The sequence below is a fragment of the Barbus barbus genome, assembly GCF_936440315.1.
Source record: "Barbus barbus genome assembly, chromosome: 17".
Lineage (NCBI taxonomy): Eukaryota > Metazoa > Chordata > Actinopteri > Cypriniformes > Cyprinidae > Barbus > Barbus barbus.
The window spans coordinates 27,919,245-27,938,443 of record NC_136745.1 but is presented as its reverse complement, the minus strand read 5'-3'; the positions used below and the strand labels follow the sequence as shown (position 1 = coordinate 27,938,443).

At 36.2% G+C, this 19,199-nt stretch overlaps 1 protein-coding gene across 1 annotated transcript in view; it reads right to left on the bottom strand.

Moving 5' to 3' along the window:
* Nucleotides 1-12,401: 12,401 nt before the first annotated feature.
* LOC306883388 (5-hydroxytryptamine receptor 4-like) overlaps nucleotides 12,402-19,199 on the bottom strand; it is a 118,229-nt gene continuing 111,431 nt past the window's right edge. The window contains exon 7 of the mRNA XM_079438595.1: nucleotides 12,402-14,713. Within this exon, the coding sequence (XP_079294721.1) occupies nucleotides 14,626-14,713 (88 nt within the window). The 3' untranslated portion in view covers nucleotides 12,402-14,625. The remainder of the gene's footprint in view (nucleotides 14,714-19,199) is intronic.

Sequence of the window (19,199 nt, the reverse complement as noted above, 5' to 3'; positions counted from 1 at the left end):
ACAGGCATCATTAATAACACTTTTGTCTGTTTAAAATGTTCGTTGAACTTTGCCTGCATGTGCTTTATTCAGTTAAACCTCTCACTCTTACCCTGACCTTTCACTCAGCTTTGTAGTTTTTGCTCTGCTGACCTTTAAATTATTGACCTAAACCGTAAGGACACGTTTTCCCAATATTAGACAGTGCAATGTCTAAAGTACAAGCTTGTGAGAGACATGTATGTCAATGAGATAATTACTGATGCATGTGTGAGTCAAGGCATCCTTGAAATTATAGCAAAAACCTCCACAGCACTCTTTTATAATGGAACGAAATGAAATCATTTAGGCTACCTGTGAACTCCCAAGATCCTTATGACTAAAAGTTAACAAGCAATGTGATCTTAAGATCATCTGAGTAAAGGAAATGATATATATATATAAAATTAAATGACTGGCAAACCATGTACATTTTGCTTTTTTAAAAAGATATTTCAATGTAATAATCATGTAGCTGGAATGGTCTTTTACTGAACTGTCATCATGTGAAGTGAACCAGCAGAGGGCAGAATAACACTTCATATTGCAGCCATCAGACGATGGCAATTTAAAAGTCACTCCAGTCGGTTTGGTTAGTTATTGAGAATATTTTTTAAATTGGTCAAGGGATATACAGCTCTCACATTCACTCATTCACTCAAGCAGCTTCATGAGGTGCATCCTGGCATGCTTTAAAATCATATCGAAACATTATAAGAATTTATTCAAGCAGATGTGTTTCAAACTAAGTGTTCAGATTTTTGACTGGTCATGTAGGAGCTCCTCAGACTACAGAAGGCTACATAAAACATCTAAATGTAAGATTCGTTTGCAAGGGTGTAGGTTTGATTCTGGCATTGGATTTTGGCATAACAGCAGGCAACAGACATTTAATTAAATATTTGATCGAAATTATTGCAAAGGACAATTTAGAAGTAACTGGATATTGGTAAGGACATGCCGTCCCTACTAAACTCTATACACCCTTGAAAATCATAGCAAGTGATGTCCTTTGGAAACTAGTTCTCTCCTTAAATATGGTCAAGCAACAGATCATCTGAGTAAAGAAATAATAAAGAAAAACTTAATATTTCACAAAAAGCTTATGGATGTAATTATAAGCCAGACTTTGAAATTATCTACTGTTTTGGCCACTCTTCTGAGGAAGATGTCATTCACTTGTTTGCCAATGTAGAGAAATTTGGGTCAGATTTTTTAATGTTCATCTAATCTCATTTTGACTTTTCTTTCTGTTTTAAATATGTTTTCATTGGATTGTTTGACTACTTAAAAGAGACTAGGAAAATAACACTTAATTAAGCTAACTTTCACATAGCCTACAACAAATATTGATCTTGACAAGCTCTGTTAATCCTAAAGCAGTCAAAACTGCCTCTCCATATTCATCCTATGTGTCCTCTTAAGGTATACATTTATTACTTTTTTGTTTTGTTTTGTTAACCTGTAACATATCCCTTAGGAAAATTAACTATGGTTTTAAGGCAACACACATTACTATAGCATAGATAAACCATGTTAACCACTTGCAGTTTAGTACAACCCGAACTCCGGAAATGTTGGGACATTTTTTAAATTTGAATAAAATGAAAACTAAAACACTTTCAAATCACATGAGCCCATATTTTATTCCCAACAGAACATAGATAACATAACAAATGCTTAAACTGATCAATTTGACACTTTTACCCTCTAAATGAGCTCATTTCAAATTTGATGCCTGCTACATGTCTCAAAAAAGTTGGCACGGGAGCAACAAGGGCTGAAAAATAAATTTTGAAAAGATTCAGCTGGGAGAACATCTAGCAACTAATTAAGTGAATTGACATCAGGTCTGTAACATAAAAGGGATGTTCGAGAGGCAGAGTCTATCAGAAGTAAAGATGGGCAGAGGCTCTCCAATCTGTGAAAGAGTGCGTAAAAAGAGTGTGGAATACTTTAAAAATATCGTTCCTCAACGTCAAATTCCAACATGGTCCAGAAGCGCCGTCGTGTCCTGTGGGCCAAGGCTTATTTAAAATGGACTGTTTCAAAGTGGAAAAGTGTTCTATGGTCAGACGAGTCAAATTTGACATTCTTGTTGGAAATCACGGACGCTGTGTCCTCCAGGCTAAAGAGGAGGGAGACCTTTCAGCGTTTCATCAGCGTTCAGTTCAAAAGCCAGCATCTCTGATGGTATGGAGGTGCATAAATGCATACGGTATGGGCAGCTTGCATGTTTTGGAAGGCACTATGAATGCTGAAAGGTATATAAAGGTTTTAGAGCAACATATGCTCCCCTCCAGATGACGTGTATTTCAGCAGGACAATGCAAAACCACATACAGCAGCTATTACAATAGCATGGCTTTGTAGTAGAAGAGTCCGGGTGCTGAATTGGCCTGCCTGCAGTCCAGATCTTTCACCTTTAGAGAACATTTGGTGCATCGTTAAACGAAAAACACATCAAAGACGACCACAAACTCTTCAGCAGCTGGAAAACTATATCAAGCAAGAATGGGACCAAATTCCAACACCAAAACTCCATAAACTCAACCTCGATGTCCAGACGTCTTCAAACTGTTTTGAAAAGAAGAGGAGATGCTACACCATGGTAAACATGCCCCCGTCCCAACTATTTTGAGACCTGTAGCAGGCATCAAATTTGAAATGAGCTCATTTTGTGCATAAAATTTTAACATTTCTCAGTTTAAAAATGTGTCATGTTATCTATGTTCTATTGAGAATAAAATATTGGCTCATGTGATTTGAAAGTCTTTTAGTTTTCATTTCATTCAAATTTAAAAAAAACGTCCCAACATTTCTGGAGTTAGGGTTGTAGTTTGTAAACAACAACAACAACAAAAGGTTACTACTTCTTTACAATATTTCAATAAGGCATTTGTGGGCTATTTGTGTATAATTTAGCTATCTTCTTTCTTTGTTTTGTTTTGTTTTTATAACTGCACTGTGGTTTGATGTTTTGTACCATTAAATAAGAAAAAGAAATCCGAAAAAAAAATTCCGAAGTTCTGATCTGAATCAAAAGATTTGCGAACCGTCATTTCAGATCAACAGTTATTACATACACCTAGGCTATATTTAATTGCTTGATTAAAATTATTGCTAGGGACAATTTAGTGGTTGCTGGATGTTGGTAGGGACAAAATCCGAAGTTCTGATCTGAACCCAAGCGTCCCTACTATATTCTACTCCCTTGTTAATTTGGCCTGCAAAAATGGCTTCTCATCAGCACCTTTGTGGAGAAAAGCAGATGAAGAGTGCCAAAGAGCCTATCCTTCATCCTGCTTCTTTCTGTAAATCTGGGACATACATCATCTCTCTGCCTCCTTTATAAATTATTTTTGTGCATGTTTATCTGATTGCATGTTTATATGCATATTCACATAGATCATCTCCATTCATTCATTAAACATTATTTCTGATTGTGCCGCAAAGATCTGTCTCCCAGGAGTTCATCTCGCATTTCCATTTCAATGCACTTTCAACTATTTATACCAGCTGTGATTACTGACTTACTCTCAACTAAAAAGACAAAAAAATTACTAAAAAGAAAGACCAAAATGAAGGCCATATATAGCAGGAATGAATTAATAAAATTAACGAACAAACCTTTTTAAACCAATTAAAATATTTGTTTAAAATATAACAACTTTACATTTATAATAATGTAAATATCTATTTAATACAATAATATAAATATGCCCATTCTATAATGGATAGATATTTTTATGCAAGTTTACATACAGTTTTTGATTCTACTTTGCAAATGACATGCAGTTATGTTGTGCTGAATGCACTCATGTTGTGCACTTAGCACAACATAACTGTAACGGGGTGAACGAGACGCGCGGATCCATTTGCAAGCTTTTATTAATAAACATAGAAAAATAACAGGCAGGGTTAAAACACCAGCAAACGGGTATGGCACGGGCAAGACACATGAGTAATCCAATGCGTGGGTCCTCGATCGGCAAACAATATCCAGAGGTCTTAAGAGGGGTAGTCCGATGACCTGAGCAATAACCCAAACGAGGTATGCACAGAGTCCGAAACGGTGAGACAAGGGTAAATCCACGATACAAGGGAGGGAAACAGGAAACGAGACTATAAACAAAATAAACTAAACTTAGAAAACACAGAAAGGCTCGGTAAGGCAGCTAACACTAGGAGAGTATTATACGCAGAACCAGACTCAGAGCTAAAGAGGAACACAGCAGGCTCGGTAAAGCCACTAACACCAGGAGATGGTTACACGCAGAACAATACTCGGCAAAGACAGAGAGGAAGTTCAAGGTTTATAAAGCGTGTGCAATCAGTGTAATCAGCTGTGTGATTAGAGCAATGTGAGATTGGTGACAGCTGTGTGTCTTCAGTGCAATGGGTGATGGGAATTGTAGTTTGTGGGTGAAGTGCAACAGTAGTGTGGTGCAAAAGTCAATGTGATGGATGAGTGACCTCTGGTGGTGAGTAAACGGAAGTCCATAGACCAGATTTGTTACAATAACAAGCATAACAGTTATAATAGCGTTGCAATATCTTATGCAATTTATAACTTCACATTATATGAAGTTATATATTGCATAAATTTGACAATCTTTATGCAAAGAATATTTCCTTATATATTAACAGTGTATTCAATTATTTAAAAAAATATCTAACAATATTGTAAACTATGTAATTTATACTTAATACACTTCAAAATTTATAGCTGTGCATGTGATAAAATATGGTACTGTGTGTGTATAAATATATTTGAACATACGTACCATATGTATTCAAATTTACATGGGAACTTGTATATGCAATATATGTACACAATTATGAGGAAAATATATTGTAAAATTCATCCATATTTCTCTCTGTGTGTGTGTATGTGTGTAAAATCTTACGTTACCATGACTTACCATGACTTTAAAAAGGCATCCAATCGTCCAAAACCTGCAAAATATTTAAGTGAAATCAAATTTCTAAATATGTTTTCTGCAGTATGTAAACCCATGCATTAACTCAAAGAGAAATTAATTAATTGGGTGTTTACAAAAAATGTTGCATGTAAAATGTTCAGTTTATTCTTCATTGCAATAGATTTTTAAAAATATTTATCAGGATATAACCATATATATAGTTTATATGAAATGCATTATCTAATAAATTGCATTATAATTTCCAGTATTTCCCATGCACTTTTGTTTTATTGGGAAACCCCTTTCCCGCCCGAACAATGAAACATCAGTATGGGCTTCTCCGTGACGATTCTTAAACATCCGGTCTTGAACATTTGATTACATCCTACTTTGATGTGTATTACCCAGCATCCTTCAGGCCCCATTCACTGTAAGTCACTTGATTCTCACTCATGTAAAATCAATTAGTTAACTAAATACTGCATATTAGGTTCAAAATCAGCGTGAGAAAAACTTCAAAAGCCACTTCCCAAGAAAAACTGATGGATTACATGCCACATTTCAGACATATTTTGAGATAAATGCGGACACATTCAGAAGTTTTTTTCACTTTTTCTCTCCCTCTTTCATTCTCACCACAGCTGCTTACACAGACATTTAAGATGTTCACTTGTTTGTGACCAGTTTTCCCCACACCGAAAGTGTGCCGAATGAACTGATGCCATTCCAGTGACTGATGTGGCCTTGGCCGACAGAAAAGTAAAGCACTATCTGATGTATCAAACAGCAGCCCCATAAAAAGACAAAAGCGAGATATGAAGAAAAACTGCTGTGTGTCACAGACTCTGAAAGCTTTTCAAGCTCAGGTCAAAGTTATAAACCTTCGAGAGGATAACAACCGCCTATTCAGTTTCCATTGCCTGTGTGCCATGCTGCAAAGTTACTCTTCCTGAAAAATACATTTATTCCGAAAGCACTGAACAGAGGACGATATCTCAAACAAAATCCATCCGACTCATTACGAGTCCAGAACAAAGGGCAAACGGCATGTGCTTTGTCTAAAACGAGGCTAACAGCCTGACATGCCCTTGTAAATCATCTCATTACAGACTTTCTCCACACACCTCCATCTACCTCCAGTGACTTTCTCAACTCTTCAGTCGGCGCTTGACGTCAGAGTTAAGACTCGGGCTTAAGGCCTAAATTCTCCCTCCATTTAAAGGTTAGATTCATTATTAGCATCCCACGAGGGACATGAAAGCTTCAAATATGCAAAAAGGCCAACGCGAATGAGCAGAGGTCCCACAAGCACATTAAGAGGGGGGAAAATAAGCAAAATAACCTCATCGCTAAGTTGCATTAAAAATTAAAGAGCTGCAAAGCAAACGGAGAGAGCTTCACACCGAATTGCTCGCCTGTGTGTTCGAGTGCTAATTGCTATGTTCGATTTCCCACCGGCCAGCTGGCTAGGCTCTCAGACTTTGATTAAGCGAGAGCTCACCGAGCACAAAGGCCATTATCACACTTGACATTTGAGTTGTGTAAATGAAGCATTTTGAGAATTTCTCCTAAAAAACGCCAAAGTCTGTTCTCCACGGCTGATGAGGGAGCACTTAACTCAGCAAGTCACTCCAAAATGCAATCAGGGGAAAAGACATTCCTCAGCCCTTGATCCTGTGATCAGCCGCAAAGCCGAAATGGGCTCTCGGGTCACCCAGATTTAGTGATAATAGCCCCAGTGATGTTTTTAAGACCATGTGACTCGACTGCGTCATTACAGGTACATCTCAAAAAATTAGAATACCGTGAAAAAGTTCATTTTTTCTTGTAACTTATTTCAAAAAGTGAAACTTTCATATTTTTTAGATTCATTTCATGTAAAGTAAAACATTTCAAAAGTTTTTTTGTTTTAATTTGGATGATTAGAGCTTACAGCTCATGAAAGTCAAAAATCAGTATCTCAAAATATTAGAATATTTACATTTGAGTTTCAATTAATGACCATCCCTACAGTATAAATTCAGAGTATCTCTTGTTCTTTAAAACCACAATAATGGAGAAGACTGCTGACTTGGCAATGGTCCAGAAGACGATCATTGACACCCTCCATAAAGAGGGTAAGTCACAGAGGGTCATTACTGAAAGGTGTGGCTGTTTACAGAGTGCTGTATCAAAGCATATTAAATGCAAAGTTGACTGGAAGGAAGAATTTGGGTAGGAAAAGGTGCACAAGCAACAGGGATGACTGCAAGCTTGAGAATACTGTCAAGAAAAGCTGATTCAAACACTTGGGAGAGCTTCACAAGGAGTGGACTGAAGCTGGAGTCAGTGCATCAAGAGTCTCCACGCTCAGACGTCTTCAGGAAAGGGCTACCAAACCACTTCTGAACCAGAGACAACATCAGAAGCATCTTACCTGGGCCGTGGAGAAAAAGAACTGGACTGTTGCTCAGTGGTCCAACGTCCTCTTTTCAGATGATAGTAAATTTTGCATTTCATTTGGAAATCAAGGTCCCAGAGTCTGGAGGAAGAGTGGAGAGGCACAGAATCCATGTTGCTTGAAGTCCAGTGTGAAGTTTCCACAGTCAGTGATGATTTGGGCTGCCATGTCATCTGCTGGTGTTGGTCCACTGTCTGAAGTCCACAGTCAACGCAGCCATCTACCAGGAAATTTTAGAGCACTTCATGCTTCCTTCTGCTGACAAGCTTTATGGAGATGCTGATTTCATTTTCCAGCAGGACGTGGCACCTGCCCACACTGCCAAAGCTACCAAAAGCTGGTTCAATGACCATGGTGTTACTGTGCTTGATTGGCCAGCAAACTCGCTTGACCTGAACCCCATAGAGAATCTATGGGGTATTGTCAAGAGGAAGATGAGAGACACCAGACTCAACAATGCAGATGACCTGAAGGCCACTATCAAAGCAACCTGGGCTTCCATTACACCTGAGCAGTGCCACAGGCTGATTGGCTCCATGCCACGCCGCATTGATGCAGTAATTCATGCAAAAGGAGCCCCAACCAAGTATTGAGTGCATAGAAATTAACATACTTTTCAGAACTCCTGACATTTCTGTTTAAAATGTCCTTTTTTTTATTGATCTTATGTAATATTCAAATTTTCTGAGACACTGAATTTTGGGTTTTCATTAAATCATCAAAATTTCAAGAAATAAAGGCTTGAAATATTTCACTCTATGTGTAATGAATCTATATAATATATGGGTTTCACTTTCTGAAATGAGTGACAAAAAATATTGACCTTTTTCACGATATTCCAATGTTTTGATATGTATGTAAGAAAAACGGCCTATTCTGCAATCAGAAAGAAGCTTTCCATCCTGTTCAAACCTGACAGCACACCGACTTGGAAACATTGACGCACTTGCTCGAAAATATCGATAGACGCCATAATTCCAAAGTTCAGGGAATGTGACTCGGGAGGTTATTGGGAGAGCTTTTAAAGCAGTTTATGGTCCATCAAATTGGTCAAGGGAAATGAGCTCTGGCACCGGCAAAGGTGAGCGCGGAGCTGCACGCTCTGCTGGGAGTCTGAACCTCATTACTGCAGGTCTCACTGCCAGTCTGCTGTTTTTCACATTGATAAATAATTAAGTGCTGGGCTTCCTTCTCTCAACAAGAGAAAAGGTACATAAGTGGAGAATGTAAACATCCGGATGTACAGTAAGTCATAGATGATGGATGTAGATGCATGAATACGAGAATGAGTTTAAATGTTTGGAATATCATACTACATTTTGAAACTATTTATTTATTTATCTTGCATTATAATACAACAGATTAGCATGGAACTTTGCACAAACTTTTCCAGATCAGCATGGAATTATGTTAGGTTTTAAATAATAAAAAGTATTTGTGGTTGTCAAAAAGATCAGCAAGGCTGTTTTTATTATATAAAAACAAAGTAAAAAAGTAATATAGTGAAATATATTCACAATATAACTGTTTTCTATTGTAATATATTTTTCAATGTAATTTATTCCTGTCAAGGAAAGCTGAATTTTCAGCATCGTTACTCCAGTCCTCAGTGCCACATGATCTTTCAGAAATCATTCAAATATGCTGATTTGCTGCTCAAGAAACATTATTACTATTATCAATGTTGAAAACAGTGGAAACCATGATACAAATGTTTTTCAAGATTCTTTGCAGAAATGGAAAGAATCTTTTTGAAATATTTTTGAAACATTGTAAAAGGTTTACTGTTACATTTGATCAATCTAATGTGTCCTTGCTTATTTTTTTTTTTTTTAATAAGGTGCAAATAAACAGTATGTATGTATATTACAATATATTGAATAATACATAAGCAATGCTGCTTTTCATATTTTGAAAAATGTGACCATATTTCTACTTATATATTGTGAAGTATGTCATTTTATACGCTTTAATACACTTCATAATATATAGATGTAAATGTGATATAATATGGTACTGTGTATAAATATATTTGAACATATGTACTATATATTCACATTTATATAGGAACTTGTATATGTAATATTCTGTATGTACACAATTATGAGGAAAATATATAATGTAATATACATCCATATTTCAGTGTGTGTGTGTGTGTAAAATCTTGTTACCATGACTTACCATGACTTTAACAAGACATCCAATTGTCCATAAATTCTAAAATATTTCTTTTTTTTTTTTCAGTAAACACTTTTCTTATTTACCCTCACACATTTTTTTTTTTTTTTTCTTCACACAACTATGCAAAAAGTTTCTGAATATGTTTTCAGCATTATGCAAACCCATGCATTAACTCATGAAAGAGAAATGAATTAATTGGGTGTTTAAAAAATGTTGTATGTAAAAGTTATATATAAGCTAACTTCATAAAGTATATACTTACTATTTTCTTACTATGCTTACTATTTCATTGGCAGCATAGTCCACAGCGAAACCAGAATTACATTCTGAACATGGCTATTGTCTTTAATTAAAGAACAAATGTATTGCTTTAACAGCTGTTTCTAAACAGCATCATATAAAAATTCCAGTGCACAAATTTCTATTTAGTCTACTGTGCACATGTGGAAAACAAGATGTTTCCCCTACGAGTGGATCACATCTGTCAACATCTGCAGAAGAAAAACGGTCCATGTGGAGAAGAGCTTTACTCGTCTCATAATCACTGTCAGATTTCACAAATGTATCCAAAAATATCATTCTGCTTCATGATGATCTGTCTATATCATCTGTCCTTAAATGGAATATACAAGAATTCATTTTGATTGATAGTGTGTTAGTGTGCAAATCCGGCATGACATTTTGATAAAACACAAAACACATGAAGATTAATAACATCTCGTAGTCTTTAATTATTATTTTTTTGAGCTGTCACATAGCAACAGAAAAAGTAATACACATAGCTCCCTGAAAGAGAAGCCTTACATGAAAATATCAATCTTAAATCCACCAAAATAAATACTGAGTTTACAAAAGTTCTATAACTTGTCGGGAGATTTACAACACATTCATGCTTAGAACTTCAGCCTTCAGGGTCTCGAAGGTGTTCGAACACGCTTCATATGTGAGGTTACGGGGCCGGGAATCATTTGGCAGGAAATCCTGACTACCCTGAAGGTCCATGAAGATTCGGGGAGAGTTATTTCAGACGCAAATCTTTTCCAAGCAATAACTCAGGGCTCATGTAGGAGTGTTTTTGGTTCTGTCATGGCTATGGAGTACCAGCATTCCCCCAAATCCTTCCTTCCACATCCTTCGGCGCTCATGTATTTGTTTCCTAAGCGTAAACCATTGCAAAATCTCCATCTTTAAACAACATAATGACATCCAAAGAACACAGATAGGAAATTGTGCAAGTTGTTCGACCGACAAAACCGCTTACTGTTACTGCGTATGGCAAAGTACCTCGGAATTAAAAGGTGCTACGTAATTAAAATTGAACAAATGAAAACAGAGGATCGATAATTTGGACGTTATAACTCATCAGAGCCCTGCGGGCGGCTGGTTTGCCTTTGATTGTACATTACAACCTCTTAAAAAGAAACATTTTCGACCACTACCAGCGTGAACTTGCACAGTTTCACAATGCTCTGTACATCCGTAAGATGGCTGTGAAGGCACGACCATGTACATGTTTGATTGTAAAAAAACAAGTAGCCTGGCATACAGCTTATCTGGACATTGCTTCAAATAACACGCTAGATTCATGGTCAGCGTTCGCTGATACACCAGACTGGAAGAAGAAACGCGTTCGACTAAAGCATTTAAAGGAACACACGGACCACTATCAAATCGTTTGCATAAAAATATATTCCTATGTACAATAAATCAAACCTTTAGAAATTAAATACCGGTTGATAAAAACATGAGAAGATGAGAAAAGAGAGCTAAAGTGGGCATTCCCTGGAGCTAGGTAATGTAGCTAGCTCTGTTCGTATTGGAACAAATAAAGCCATAATAGACTCTTCCATTGGTTGATCAAATCTTAGTGTCTTATTTGTTCCTTCATCACGTCACCACAGCGAAATGATTACGTTTATCAAAACTGATCATGTCAAGTCAAATTCATTCATCAACTTTCATATTCCTCCAATATTAGTTTGGTCTGTGATAACATATTCGTGACCAGAATACTGACCGACTTGTGGATGTAATAATCTTCATGTTATAAAAGTGCTACAAGTGCTTTATTTGCAGGAGAGGTTTTCAATTTTAAAATCAGGAAACTGACGCATGAGGACAGTGCAGAGCTGTACATGGTGTCGTATGTGTGGCGCTGTCAGTACATCCCTGCAAATTAGCAAATAAGACCAAACCTGTTTTTCTGATGGCTGACACATAAAACGTAGTTATTTAAAAAATATTTACATCTCTTAGATGGATTCAAACAATTGGTGTTCCCGAAGGTAATTGATTTGAGGCAGAGGCACGCTTCAGCAGACGTGCAAGTTCTGGAATGAGAGATGGAGATTGTTCTGGGTCAGTTCTGCTATATCCAGGCTCTCCGAGGAGTGTGTTTATTGGGGTCCTCAGCTCTGGAAGCGAGCTTTATTATGGCACATCATTACTTCGGGAGGTTTTAGTTAGAAATGTCAAGGAACAAAAATTCATCTGCATGGTTTTTCCATTAAATTGGTTTTTTCAACAATCATTCGCATAACATATTCTTAATAGTTTCCCCAGAAATGAAAATTCTGTCATTATTTACTCGCCCTCATGTTGTTCCAAACCCGTACAGACTTTACTTCTTTTATGGAAAATGTGTAACAAAAATTTGTTTCATTTCATTTTTTGTGGTTATTCTGTAATTATGTGATGCTAAGTATTACTGTACTTTTTATTGTCACGTAGCATCAATATTTTGGTAAATATTTAGGTCAGGTAAATTGTAGAACTATCATTATTATGGAAAATTTGTGCAGATAAGTTTTTTTTTTTTACTAATTTTGCATGTTTTTTAGATATTTTGCTTTTGCAAGGAAGGGAACATTCTAGAAGTTTCTGTAACATTCTGGAATATTCTAGTGCTTTCTGGAACATTTCAGAACATTGTGGAACTAGTCATAAAAGACAGAAATCATCCAACTGTTTATGTTTTATGTTAAACTATTGTTGTTAGCTCGGTATTATATTGCATTTTTATGCATTAGTAATAACAGATTAGCTTGTATAAGTGGTCAACACACACACACACACACACACACACACACACACACACACACGTTTCATGTTGTATTTCCATTAGAGAAATTTTGGCTAAATTTTGCAGGCAAAAAGCTCCATTGTCTATTGTCAACAGTGTAGAAATGTATGAAGCACAGCTCACACAGAAGTCATTTTCAAGCAGATGGTTGGTCAATGTGGCAAATTCACTTGACCACCTTGAACCTAATGTGAAATCTGCGTGGTAAATCTTTCACCTTTATGTGAAATTCTCAGTTGTGTGGATTCGTATTGAAATGCAAAAACTGACTGCAAAATTCACTATTTTTAATATAATGGCATTTTGTTTCACAGATGAAAGAAACTAACAGAGTTTGAAATAACATGAGGGTGAATAAATAGTAAATTGTCATTGTTGGATGAACTATGCCTTTAACAACTTCTTTAGGGCTAAAACATTTTAAGACAGTATCTGGGAGAACTGGTCCTGGTTGCTGTCAGCAGAGGTTTTGTTTGGAGTGTCCTGACACATTCTCAGTCAGCAGGCATCATGTAGTTTTAGCGCTCTCAGAAAAACACTGCGCTGTTTATGCCAGTGAATCACGGCAGAGGAGATCCTCGCAGCAGAAACCATTGTGCAAATGGATGCATTTAGTGATGCATGTGAAGCGCAGAGCTGACCTGACTGAGAACGGTCACCCACGGGTCTGTGTATTCAGAGAGGTTTACAAGAAGCCAAATTACATCAACCAGTCTGCGAGTAGTACATTTCATTCCCCAAAGAACTTCTGAAGTCTTATAGTACATAAATGAGATTTCAGTTTACAGTAAGAAATGGAGATTTTATGTTTTCCTCAAGCCAGATTTCATGGCTAGAAGAAAACAAAAGTTAATTTCCTGTCAGAATCCTTTGTATGAGCATGATTCAAGTCTAAAAAGCAGTGTTTTTATTAAATCATTTTGAACAATCTTGGGGCATATTTTTATGGAAGCCTGTTTCCGACACTGAATAAAAAAAGGTAATTGCGACTTTTTATCTCACAATTCTGACTTTTTTCTCAGAACTGTGAGATATAAACTCAGCATGTTATAAAATCTAAATTGCAAGCTATAAACTTGCAATCCTGAGACATGAAGTCAGAAATGTGAGATAGGAACTCACAATTCTGACTTTTTTCTCATTGCATGATATAAACTGCAAGTAGATAAATTGAGAGTTTGTATCTAGCAGTTTTGACTTCTTTTCTCAGAATTATGAGATATACATTTGCAATTATAAGGTCCAATTCTAAGGGGGAAAAAAGACTTATTTCTTACAGTTGCAAGTTTATATCTCCCAATCCTGACTTGCAAATGAATTGTGAGGTGCAAAGTTGCAGTTATGAGAAAAAAAGGTTTTTTTATTCAGTGGTAGAAACAGGCTTCCATATATTTTTGAAATAGGCCTGTTGTTTTAAACTTTATTTTCAATTTAAATTCGTGTGGCAATGCTATAATAACCTGTGACAATGCTTATAACTGTTGATTTGAGAATTCATTACTGGAACCATTAAAAAATAGAAATAGGAGGAATCGCTCAGCATTGCTCCCAGCTCTAACTCTTAATACTGTGGTGTGAACTTATTTATTCCTTTGTAGAACAAAAATAAATCTTTAGAGTGTCATGCACTTGTGCCGTAGCTTTCAGGAAGTGTTATCCTGACTTTAGAGCTAATAAAAGCCTTGAACGATGTGTTTTTGGTTTGGAAATAGTATTACCAGGGGAACCAAAAAGGAAACAAACACATTGGGAAAACCTTACCGACATTCTTTTGCAATGGGAATTCGTATCATAAAATACAGACCAGATACCTTTGGCAACATTGTTCTTTCCTTCATTGTTCAGCAGCTCTTTGAGCAAACAGTTCAGTCCAGCTCCCTGTCCTCGACTCGTGAAAGGCTCTGGTCGGGTCTGAGCTGCAGGCAGGACGGTGAGAAATGGCACCTTCCAGTGATGCTCCTCGTTAGAGGCTGGCCTGCGTCAGAAACATGACTCCTGGGACTCTGTGTCGTTCTGTATTGACAGTTTCTCCTGTTCAGTGTGTTTTCCATTGTGAAGAGCTGAATACCTGGAAGGACAAAAGAAACCAGGACACCATTTCAATGACACAATCTAATATTCATATCTCTACAAGCTTTTACATGAATTTTCAAGCAATATGAATGATCATATAAACCATACAGTGCTGAAACGTGGTTGACAAAACCCTCCAACACTGAAATATTCATAGTGCTTCTTATGTGTACACTTGATGTGTCAAGAGACTTACTATTGGCCTTTTCACAAATATCAATGCGTTTTTTTAGTAATTGCACAATATTGCTGTTGGCACCCAATACTGTGAAAAGTGAGTGGCAAAAACAGCACAGGTTAATATCAAATTTCAGGTCATCTTTAAAGGCAGCATGTTATGTTAAAAGCTGACAAAATGAGCTTTTAGTAGGTTTATTTTCATTTCATTTATTCATAAAGCACTTTCAAACTACACAGCAGATCCAAAGTGCTGTACATAAAACAATACACATAATGCGCAACAATAATATAAATACCAAATAACCAACCTAGTAAAAATACTAATGACTCATCGTGCACGCACTCTTTTTGTTCAATCGAATGCTTTCTAGAATAAATGACTAGTGATACTCATATTCCTGTAGATAAAACAGTAAAGAATGGTGCTAGCAATACCGCGGGCAAAGGGTAGATTCCCAGGGAATGTAAGAACTGATTAGATGTATACCCTAAATGTAAGTCACTTCAGATAAAAGTGCCAGGCAGATGCATTAAAATGCATGAACAGGAGGGTAGCTGAGATAAAGCATTATGTTCAGGCCCAACTTCCTGCTTTAACAGGAAACAAAACTGCTTTCATGTAAAACACATTTTTACAGATATCTACATTCTGCACTCCCAGAAAAAAAGGCACGAAGCTGTTGCTGAGGAAGTCTCCAAAGCTACAAATGCAAAGAGGTACATCTTATTTACGCTAAATAGAATATATTAGTACCTTAAAGCCAGTACTTTAAAAATACATATTAGTACCTAAAGTTTACATATTAGTACCTTTGTAAAGGATACCACCCTGATGACATTTTTGTACCTTTTTTCTTAAAGTGCTTGTACAATTTTGTTCATTTTTGTATAGCAAAATCAAACATTCAGCATCTTCAAAGAAATCGTAACCTTATGAAATGGTTTGAAACTATAGCCAGAAAAAAACCTGCACATACATTTGTGCATCTAGACAGAACTACAGTACAGGACGTCTCTTGCTTTGTTAAAGTACTGAAGCAGAACACATTGCCCTGTGATTGCTTCTTTTCCTTTGTATCCACACCAGCCATGGACCTCCTTTTCTTCCAGGCCAAAAAAAAAAAAATCATTACAATTCATAAACAAGCAAACTAAAGGCAATTCCTGCAGAGCAATTGGGCATGAACTTTACCTGAAAAAAAAGGAAAACATACAAAAGAAAACCAATGATGTTCCGGGATTTAGAAAGGAAACATGAAACAGGTTTTCAATGAAGTAGAACCCAAAATTGCTGCCACATTGCCGCTTTATAAATGCACTGTCGGCCCTGCACAGCATGAGACATCGGTCTAATTAACATGATCTAGTACAAACATACTATAGTCCCCAATACACTCCAGTAATAATGTCTAGATCATGCTCGTACATCCAGTCTAGACATTAGCCAGCCGGATTAGAGGCAGAGCTCATTAATTTACATGAACATGAGCTTTGGGTCACACACACACACATGTTGTTTTTTGTGGTTTATGGGGACTCTCCATAGGCGTAATGGTTTTTATACTGAACAAACTGTGTGTGCTATTGCCCTACACCAACACTACACCTAAACTTAGCCCTCACAGGAGACTTTGTGCATTTTTAGATTTCCAAAAAAACACCATTTAGTATGTTTTTTAAGCCTTTTGAATTACGGGGACATAGGCAGTGTCCTAATAAACCACCTTCATATTGTAATACCTCTGTCATACCCATGTCATTATACAAATTTGTGTCCTCATAAACCACATAAACATGCACACACACGCAGGATCTACATCACTCTTTCTGACAACTTCATTCTTAATTATGTGTGCCGGAGATCAGGGAACTGCAGCGCTAGTTACTAAACAGAGCCTGAAGACTGATGGGAGAGACAGCAGCACCACACGGTTTGGTTTAACCCCTAGAAAGTATTTCAGGAAGCAGTGATGTTTATTTGCCTTCACTGAGATTATACAGAAATACACATTTAAACCGAGGCCTACAGTTGCCTTTACTTTTCTAAACGACTTCCCAGTAGAAGGCTGAAACTATATTATGTTCATTTCACACCAGTCCTCTGACATGATCTAACGTTTCAGGTTGTATCAAAAATAAACTGGGACGTTTATCTGTCATTTACAGATTCAAATTGTTTTAATTGATAAGCAAGAGTGTAAACAAATTGTAAAACTGCTGCAATTTTACATATGTATTTTTACACTTATTTATACACTATTGCTCAAAAGTTTGACATCTGTAAGATATATGTTTAAGTTTTTGAAAATAGTCTTTTATCCTCACCAAATTTGCATTTATTTGATAAAAATACTGTAAAAACAATAATAGTGTGAAATGTTATTGCAATTTAAAAGACCTGTTTTCTATTTGAATATATATTCAAATTATATATATATATATATATATTTTTTTTTTTTTTTATAATTTTTTATTTTTATTTTTTTCCTGTGAAGCAATGCTCAATTTTCTGCAGCCATTAATTTTATTATCAGTGTTGTACTGCAAGAGATGAACTGCCTAATATTTTTGATACTTTTTCAGGATTCTTTGATAATTATAACATTCAAATTGAAACCATTTATTTAAAATATGAATTTTTGAAACATATTTACATCATTTTTGATCCATTAAAAGGTTTATTCTCATTAATGCCATTTAAGTGACAAACTGAATATTTACACGTTATATTAAACTAATTTTTGCTACTAGCATTTTAATGATATGCCTTTAAAATATAATTTCATAAGTGTTAAAATCATTACAACAAACCACCTGCTTCCCTGTTGTGCCATCTGCACTGCTGCTTTGATGGTATTGCTCTAATTTATTAAGCAATAAATCTCCTAATAAACGTATGCATGCTGTTTGCATTATTTATATGACTTTTTAATTAACACAATATTTGGATATTAGCCAGGAGACACAAGTTCTTCCAGTTCCCAAGCCATGGGGTTTGCACCTAGACTTCATGTAGCAGTAAACATCTGGAGCAGGATTTATAATAAGTGCAACAACAATGTGATCAGTAAACGCGACAGACAGCCTCACAGGTCCAGATGGTCGAGCTACAGCGATGACTTTCCAGGCATCGGCGCTTCTCCACACTCACTGACGTATGAAATTGGCAGCAGCTTACCTAAACTGCCTACAAATTCAGATCTGAGCCGTACCATTAGCTTTGGAGCAACCACAGCAAAGAAATGACCAATCAACAGTGACTAAATATGTTCAAGTTCATCACAAATACAGGATTTTTGACAGTGATATGTGCACGATCCCACCACTGTTACCCGTGAACGACCACATGCTTCTGATGCTGCTGCAGGCCTGACACAAAACAGTCTGAAACATGTGGAAAAAACTACAGATATCTTCAACCCTTCATTTCCTGAACAAATGGATGGCATTTCAACTGGAGTCCATTTCGATGTGCATTGATTTTCAGTATGGAACTGAAGCTGTCAGAAATGTCATACACGGAAATATGCAGAGCTGATTAATTTGCGCCGCATCCTAGAACAGAAGTTCAATAAACAGAATAACAGCTTAATGATAAATAGCTTAATAAAGAAAGCAACGGCTCTGCGTTAGATTATTTATAGAAACTCGTTCTAAATAGTAGGATTGGGCACATCAGTCTTGAAATATCAATACTTGATTCTTATTAGGAGGATATGATTTATAATGCTTTCTTTCTTTACATTAATGGGTACCATAAATACACTGCCATTAAAACGTTTGGGGTCTTTTACTTTTATTCAGCAAGGGCATCCAAAGTGACAATAAAGACATTTATAATGTAACAAAAGATTTCTGTTTTCAAATAAAAGTTCTTTTCAACTGTGTTCTTCAAAGAATCCTGGAAAAAAAAAATCAAAAAGCAAATCAGCATATTAGAATGATTTCTGAAGGATCATGTGATACTGAAGACTGGAGTAATGATGCTGAAAATTCAGCGCTGCATCACATGAATAAATTACTTTTGAATATGTATTCACATAGAAAGCAGTTATTTTAAATTGCAAAAACATTTCACAATTTAATAGTATTTTTGAGCAAAAGCAGCCTTGGTGAGCAGAAGAGATTTCTTTCAAAACATTCCCCAAACTTTGGAACAGTAGTGTATTTAATCGAAAACACTGACTCATCTCTCCTTCCACCCAACTGAACACGAACAGAAATACTGAAAAGTTTAAGAAGTTCAAGCGATTACTGGCATCAATATTTTTTATCTTGATAGCACTTGGTAACCGATCGAA